Here is an 8,752-nt window from a genome sequence, read left to right as displayed (position 1 = left end):
ATGCACTATTCTAAAAATCCCCGCCTAGGCGCTAGGCCCTAGCCCACCGCCCCGATTAATGCCTAGGCCCCAGCCCACCGCCCCGATTAATGCCTAGGCACCCGCCTAGACCAGTCTAGGTTGCAACTCACTTAGTCAGAAAATACATAACTTTCATTTTGCATTTTGTTTTTTTCCAATAAATTGTAAGAGACTTGTTGCATACTTGAATGAACAAACATTATATCATTATTTCATATGTTTTCATTATGTTCCAATACTTCATGATATATATGCATTCTATTTTGTAGTTTATGATGAAATTATATATATTTCAAGTAGAAGCAGACACTTATTTACCTGAAATATGATAGATTTACTTAAATCCGCCTAGGCCCCGCCTAACTGCCTAAGCGCTAGGCCCCAGCCCGCCGCCCGACTAGCGCCTAGTAACTTTTAGAACCTTGATGCAATGTGAACGTTCAACTTTGATGGTCATGCAAATAAATTTCCACATCCTCAATTTCTCAGAGCTCGTAATATCAACATTTACCGTTCCCCGCTATTATAAATATTCCGCAGCATAACATCTCATTTGCCCATCCACAAAGAGAACAAACCGTTAAAATGGGGTTGTGCAATATTTCCCTAGCTCTCCTTTTCATTTTAGGCTCAGCCCTAATACAATCCTCTCATGCCCAAGACACACGCCAAGACTACCTCAATTCCCACAACGCCGCTCGAGCAGCAGTAGGCGTTGGTCCCTTGACGTGGGATGACAATGTAGCACGCTATGCACAAAACTACGCCAATCAACGTGTTGGCGACTGTAAGCTTGTGCACTCCAAGGGGCCATACGGCGAAAACCTTGCCATGAGCACTGGTGACCTGTCGGGAACAGCGGCTGTGGACCTGTGGGTGAAGGAGAAAGCCGACTACAGTTATAAGTCGAACTCGTGTGCTGCTGGAAAGGTGTGTGGGCATTATACACAGGTGGTTTGGCGTAAGTCGGCTCGTGTAGGGTGCGCAAAAGTGAGGTGCAGCAGTGGGGGTACCTTCATTGGATGCAACTATGATCCCCCAGGCAACTATGTTGGGGAGAAGCCTTACTAGCTATGGAAGAACAACAACCACTCTAGCAATTTTTGCTGATGGATATATCTAAGAAGATAAGTAGGTTATTAAGAATAAAGAAAATGAATAAATAAGTGATGATCGATCCTTTGTATATACCTTCCACTGGCATGGTGGACCGTAAATTTCAATTGATCAAGAATTCACTCTTTTTTATTTAAAATAAATTTTGGTAACTTGCTAGTAAGACATGCATGCTACGATCAAAGTTGCATAATTACTTGCCTAGCTTGAAGTCCTACTATTGCCTCAACCAAGAAAACCCTAATTTACATTATTTTGCTGAAACGATGAATGTTTGTGGTAAAATTCTCTTGGTAATCTACTACACATATTAATTAGAAAGAAATTACTGGCTTTTGACCAAGCAATTATTTCTTGCTCCTTGTCTTTGATAGATATAACGCAGGTTTGTCAAATCTATATATTTAAAGAGTGCATAATGACTTTTAAGTGCTAATAATTATTCCATAAATATAAAGGGAAATTATACGGTGTAAATGTGAGATCATATTTGTGAGATAATCAAAATGTTTTCTATTTTTAGTTTTCATTTTTATGTGTTTGAGTTATGGAGAAATTATTTGGAGGAAATGTGGGATGAAGAAGAGTGGAGGCGAAAATGAGGGATGAAGAATACTGGTGGAAGGGAATGAAGGAAACAAAGAAAAATGAACAAAAACAAAATCTTCAAAATAAATACAAGTTAAAAATAATTTTTAGTTTTTATTTGAGTTCATTTCCTTAATTACACACTTTTCAACATATCTCTCATAATCCTACCATTTAAAAAATTAAGTTCCTTAATGATATTTTTTCAAACAAATGTCCTTAAGTTCATTAAAACCTCCAAATTCTTCCCTTCTACTAGATTGTAAGCTATTTAGTTTTTTTTCAATTTAAATTACGTGACTTGTGTTGGTTTTTAGTATTTGATGTTGTTTTTTTAAGTTACGGATTGGGAAATAAGACTGAAGAAAAACTCAAAGAACGAAGAACGAAAGTTTTGTATATTTCTGTGTAAGGAAAGGTGCAGCTCAATTCATTGCAGAGCGCAAATTAGCAAAACATTCTCTTACACCTTTGCACTAAATCCAATCTAAGCCATACACACGGTCATCAATAATGGCATGACACTTGGCTACAACCTAAAGTCATACATAGATGGATTGAATCGAGGCCCCTACATTTGAATCTATTGACTTAAGTAGACCCTTGCAACTTAAATTAAATAACCAGAAACAATTTACACTTCAAAAACTTTTATGTGATACACTTTAAAGGTAAATTATCAAATTTTAAATAGTTAAGACATTTTTTTTCAGGAAAAAAATATGTAGCGTCTTTTTTATTTTTGGAACAAACGATATTATCTACACTAACGGAGAGAGTGCAGGCTTAGCCTCATAGTGGACTAGCAATAATGTGGTTCAAATTCGCCTTTGATGAAAATCAAACTTAAAACCTCTCACTTACAAATGAAAATGAATACCACTAGACCGTATAATATTTATAACATCGTGAAGTCATCTTATTCAAATTTTTTTTACATTAGACTTTAACATGGGAAGGCCATAATTATAGGAAATCAAAATTCAAAAGGACTCTTTTTTCAATAGAAAATTATTGGATTTGCGGTCAATTTTTGCTCCGCAAAGAGTTGTCCGTTGATACTGTGACCCTCACTGCACCACTTTACCATAAGTTTCAACTTTATAACTGATAAATAAATGGGGAGGAAGGAAAAAAAATCCAGGTCTGGTTTCACAAGGGCTGGAACTCTATAACAGAGTTGGTCTGCAAACCTTGGATTCCATTGAATTGGTCTGGAAATCTTTGTACCGTCGATTGCCTTTATTATCGGATTACAAGAAAGTAATTCGAAAGGAATTGTTATAAGGTTTAGATCTTACTTTATATCTGGTTGCACGATAAGTTTCAACTCTATAACAGAATATAAGGTTTTCAGACCAAATAAAAAAAAAACCATATATGAAGTAATATCCCAGACCAATTCAATGGAATCTAACTTGGAAGTGGTCACCAATTGCCGATTTACCAAGGATGATCACTTTTAGATGCTTATGGTTTCCCAATGCAAATTAACCAAGCAAAACCATAGGCATGCTTATAATTGCATGGTCCCCCAATGCGAATTAACCAAGTAGAACCATCCATGCACCATACTGCTACATGATGCAGTCACATTATCACTCGTCATACACCATACATCAACCCAACATGATTTACATAATAATCACATCCACTATCGGTTCAACATGTCAACCAAGCATCTCGTCATACAAAGAACATCACAAAGGATTCCCTTAATTACTAGTTATATTAAAAATTCTAATTACCAGTATCTTTATCTCTATGTCATATTACATAGCAATGCTAACTTCAATAGGACATACATTGAGGCATATACGCATTTTGGTATTCTATATAAAGACAGTAAACAAACTACTCACCTCATGTCCAATGCAAAGGCGATCTCGAAAGCACGCCAACTTAAGGCCCAGAAGTCAGTCAAAACTTATCGAAGTATACAAACATTATTTAGCTTATTATTTATAGAATACATTCATCGAGAAACCCAACAAACACTTAAATGAAGGTAAGGTGCCCCTTGCACCTGAGATGCACATCACCCAGGATGGCACACAAACCAAGGTAGGCCCACTAGGCTGTATCAGCTATCTAATAATGCTAACTTCAATATTCTAGAATGATTAGGGACATGTTGACCAAAAGTTAACCTCCGATCAAAATGGTTCATGCTAAGGTCAATAACATAAATATTCCAATATGATGGATACGCACCTTAGATTTCAGATCTATAAGTTCTTTAGAGCATCAGTACATTACTTCAACAACAACATATACTATAGTTCCATAATGATCCAACTGTCGGATCAACACCTACAACAAAGGTAAAGTGGCAGTCAATTATTGAATTATGTTCAAATGATCAAATCTTGTCAAACGAACATTGGAAAAGGGTTCAGGACATCAAATTTAGCTTACGGAGACAAACTAGGTCATCATGCCACGCACGCCGTACACGACGGTGCACCAACCAACCTTTGCCAGAATCCAGTCAATTCCAAAACGTAGCTTACAACAAGGGGAGTAAGTTTTATACCTTTGTTGGAGGTTGGTTGGGATGAAAAAAGGCAAAATTCGTCGAAAAAGCCCTGGGTAGTCAGGAACCTCATTGTGCCACTGCTGCACTAACATCCAATCCAAAGCTAGGGCTTTTCTCTAGATGTCGAAGGCTTCTCGATAGTGGTGGTGGTCGCCGACATTTACAATAGAAAGGGCTAGATCGCAAACCACCAAAACTCAGAATTTTCAAGCTTGATAGTCGATCAGGGTGAAGTTTGGTGGCTTTTGTTTGTGGTGTTGAAGGGAATACCCAAGTGATGGCGTTGCTGAAACTGTCACATCACGTCGAAAACGTGTTGAAATTTTGCCTAGCGAATTGGGGCAGTGAAACCTAGTCAACGGGTTAACTCACTAGCTAGGTTTCTAAAAATAATAAGCCCTGTTCCAAATCGGTCGGGTTTTTTATGATAGATGATCTTATATCTTCTTTGTTAAAACTTCATTTTGCAAACGGTTTTTCGCCTTCACGCTCATGAGATCGAGCTTTATCCAACAAGTCCAAAAGTGACCCCCTAAAAGTTACAGATTTTTATTGGCTAACTACATAAAATCAAACTTTAACTTACCAACCAAAGATCTAATTTTAAAGAAACTAAAATAAAATCATGTAAATATGAAACGCGAAAATTGAATAATGAAACTCAATTGCAAGATTTCACACTTACTTGGGCACGCGGGGACAATTTAGGCCAAGTTTTGGTGTTTCTCTACATGTTTTATGGTTAAATAATGTAATAGAGGCAAATTTAAATCTTGTAAATGATATGTTTATAACCAATTTATTCCTCCACCTTCAATTTATATCTTTTATAAAAAGAATTGTATAGTGCTTCAGAGTATCAGATTTTAAATCTTGTCTTAATCAACTAGATTGGTTGTCCAACAGAATTTTTTAATAACAATATTTTAAACAAATCAACAATCTTGGTGGAGTTAGATTTTAACTTGTCATCTATAAGATTTGGACTTGGCAACTGTAAGATTTGGACTTTTTCAATTAAAAATTATCTTAATACACTCCACATGCTTTTCCATAATAATCTGAAGCCAAAAAGGGTTAAAAAAAACAAAAAAAACCAAACTGAAACGCCCAACCGAAGCAAAAATAGGAACCACATTAAAAAACCCAAACCAAACCGAATTCTTCTTGTTCGATTTTGGTTTCAATAGTTTGAAAATTGAACCAAGCCGAATTAAATGTATATTAATTTAATTATTTATTTATTTATTTTGGGTATTCATTTTTTAATCCAAATTCAAAGTAAAATATTAGTCTAATTTAACAAAATCCTAGCGCAATATCTTAAGGGAAATTTTATTTGAACTATATAACCTTTTTTACACCTTACTCTTTACATCCACATTATTTTTAATTAAAAATTCAATATCTCTTTAAACCCAAATTTACTACCTAAACTACTCTCACAAATTCGATTCAATATATAAATTCATTTTTGCACCCATATAGAAAATAAAATCCCAAATGAATGAATGAAGAATTAAGATTTTGTCATGGCAACCAATTGTTATAGATCGATTAATCGGCAGCATCAATTTGTTTTTTAAACTTCGGCTACGTCGGTTTGTAGTGCAAGGCTGTTAGGAAATGATGCCACCTGACTTCTCTCTCTCTTCAATATCTCTCCCTTCTTCTTTCTCTGGACATGGTGCAAACCTTGCATCCCCACATCCCTCACAAACATCCCATCTTCTCTGTCTCACAAACCTAGGCTACAACAAACATCGCTCACATACAAACTCGACATCCCTCACTGGAAACCCACTCAAAAGCTTCCCCAATTCTCTGTTAAGTTACTTAACCTCCTTTGCTCCTCCAACATCTTCTTTCTTTGCAACTTCTCCCTCTCTTCTTTCTTTGCAAATTCTCCCTCTCTTCTTTCTTTGCAAATTCTCCATTGATGTGGTTTTACAGGTTTAGTTTCATTCTTTGCGTTCAAGCTTTTTTTTTTTTTTTTTTTTTTTTTTGGTAAAATCTAATTTTAGTTAAACCCTAACTCATACTAGATGTTCATGAAATATAATGTAATTTGGATTTAAATGACAAAATTGACCCTCCATGTGATAGTCACGTGAGTTTATTTAACAGAAGACTAACGAAGGATTTGGACCTCAATTGCTAACAAGGCCCACCACAAGGGTTTAATTAAAAGCTTTTTCATCACGAGGTTCACATTGAAAGTACTGTGTCACCACAGGGACTAGGAAAAAAAATTGGAGTTCGGTTAATTATACCAAAGTTTAGTTAAGTGGATAACCACATAGATATCCCTTTCTAAAAACAAATATTTGGGGTGATCCTGGTACCATCAATATATAGTGTTATTTTTTGACAAACGATATCATCTCTACTAAGGGGGTAGAGGAGTGGGTTAAACCTCACAATAAACTAGCAATAACATGGTTCAAATTTGCTTTTAGTGAGTATATAATGTTATTAATTCACATGTTATAATATAAGAGAATGACATAATTTGATACTTTAGAGACTATTAATAAAATTAAATAAATACGTGTATTATAATATTTCTGGTTAAGATTCAGGGATACGCGATTTTGACTTCTATTTGAAACACTTTTTTTGTGAGGCTTACCTCCGTAATGTATTACAACGATCTAACAGTCAATTTTTTTATGACCAAACCACAAAATCTTTGAATTTTGTTTACTCTTATGATAATTAGCAGCTAATAAGCCCAGATCCATGGATGCATGCATGGCTACTAATTAGTTATGATCAAACCACAAAAAAGAATATAAGGATTAATCCTTTGAGGCTTTTGATGAAATAAGAGACGGTGCACTGTTTGCTTTTGGTTACCAAGGGTATTTATGTAATTTCATTTCTTTTTAAGGTAAAAAAACTAAGGAAAACTAATGAAAATGGCTTGAAAATTTTGAGTTTTAATGATAAGGACAAAATAAAGGGTAAAGTGATTAGTACCAGGATTGACTTTTTAGTGTAAAAATATGGTTTTTCGTTAAAGTGAACAGTACCGGGTGCTTTTCGTTAAAGTTCCCAAAAAACTATGCCTGTAAAATACGACCGAGGCCCGATGGGTTGGCCCGATCCAGTCTTAGGTCGAGCTTTATCTGGCCCTATTTTAAAAGGAAAACTAATAAAAAGGGCTTGAAAACTTTGAGTTTTAATGATAAGGACAAAATAAAGGGTAAAGTGAATAGTACCAGGATTGACTTTTTAGTGTAAAAATGTGGTTTTTCGTTAAAGTGAACAGTACCGGATGTTTTCCTTAAAGTTTCCTATTTTAAATATGTAAGGTCTGAACTTTGCGTCTTAAGGTCTTATTACTATTTTTTATTTAAATTATTGAAAGCCCAAAAGATCAGAGTTTAGGGGCCCGCTGATAGGCCTAAATTTTCTCGGCCCATGAGATGGGCTAGGGCCTTACATATTTGACATAGGGTGTGGCCGGCCCATTTTAAAGGACATAAAATAATGGTTGTCTTGTACCTTTTTAATTTAAATTGCTTGGTCTTGTAGTTGTTGGTAGGTAAGCAAGATATATGACTAATATAGAGGGGTAAGCATTCTTTTATATATATAAGATAAAATTGTAGCAATAGTCCTTCAACTTTAACCTAAACGGAGCAATAGTCATTCAACTAAAAATTCATAATCATTGGTCCCTTAACTCATCAAAACGTGCAGCTATGGTCTTTTTCGTCAACTCTGTCAAAATTTCATCAAAATAAGTCATGTTGGAAGGATCATCGCTACAATTGGGTTAAAGTTGAGAGACCGTTACTCCAATTGGATTAAAATTGAGGGACTATTTCTCCAATTGGTTTTCCATGATTCAGCCTCACGTGCATGACATGTAACTCATTTTGACAAAAGTTCTAACAAATTTGACAAGAAGGACCACAATTGCATGTTTTGATGAGTTAAGGAACTAATAGTTATGGATTTTAATTGAGGGACCATTACTCCAATTGCATTAAGAGTTGAGGGACCATTACTATAATTTCCTCTATACATAATGCTTGAATTCTTTGTTATTCATATCTAATACTACGGTCTAGTGGTATTCCTCTTCACTTGTAAGTGAGAGGTATTAGGTTCTATTTTCGTGAAAGGTGAATTTGAACCACATTATCGCTTGTACAAAAAAAAAAAATTTACAACTAAATCCCTTTGTTTATGGGGACGGGGATAGGGATGGTAAAATTTTTGTGGAGCCGGATATGGCAGGGCAAATCCGACTCCGGCCCGATGTGGTGTCATCCTAGAGATGTCGATGTAATTGCCTTTGTAACTTAAATTTTAAGTTTCCTCTGTGGTATGTACCAAATGCATGACAATGTTGCCAAAGGATTTTCTTCTACATTTTAAGCGTTGTTCATTCGATGTTAGAAGAAGTTACAATCGTAGATTCACCTCGAACTGTATACAGTTTGAGTGGCAGAAGAACTTAGCAGAACTGATAAA

At 35.4% G+C, this 8,752-nt stretch overlaps 1 protein-coding gene and 1 long non-coding RNA gene across 3 annotated transcripts; one reads left to right on the top strand and one right to left on the bottom strand.

The window, feature by feature from the left end:
• The first annotated feature begins 558 nt into the window (after positions 1-558).
• LOC103434045 (pathogenesis-related protein 1-like) lies at positions 559-1,300 on the top strand. The gene has a single exon (XM_008372355.4). The coding sequence runs from the start codon at positions 607-609 to the stop codon at positions 1,090-1,092; it is 486 nt and encodes a 161-aa protein (XP_008370577.3). The 5' UTR covers positions 559-606; the 3' UTR covers positions 1,093-1,300.
• A 2,355-nt stretch (positions 1,301-3,655) lies between these two features.
• LOC114824833 (uncharacterized) lies at positions 3,656-4,494 on the bottom strand. 2 transcript variants are annotated; one of them, XR_011581006.1, is made up of 2 exons: positions 4,262-4,494; positions 3,656-4,038 (listed from the first exon to the last, which is right to left on the bottom strand). It is a non-coding gene; the product is annotated as an uncharacterized lncRNA (long non-coding RNA). The 2 variants fall into 2 exon arrangements; XR_003773219.2 differs by having other exon boundaries at positions 4,144-4,478.
• Positions 4,495-8,752: the final 4,258 nt, after the last annotated feature.

Source organism: Malus domestica, chromosome 05 (genome assembly GCF_042453785.1).
Source record: "Malus domestica chromosome 05, GDT2T_hap1".
Classification (NCBI taxonomy): Eukaryota; Viridiplantae; Streptophyta; class Magnoliopsida; order Rosales; family Rosaceae; genus Malus; species Malus domestica.
Note: the sequence above shows the minus strand (reverse complement) of the source record. Positions and strands in the feature narration are given on the sequence as shown.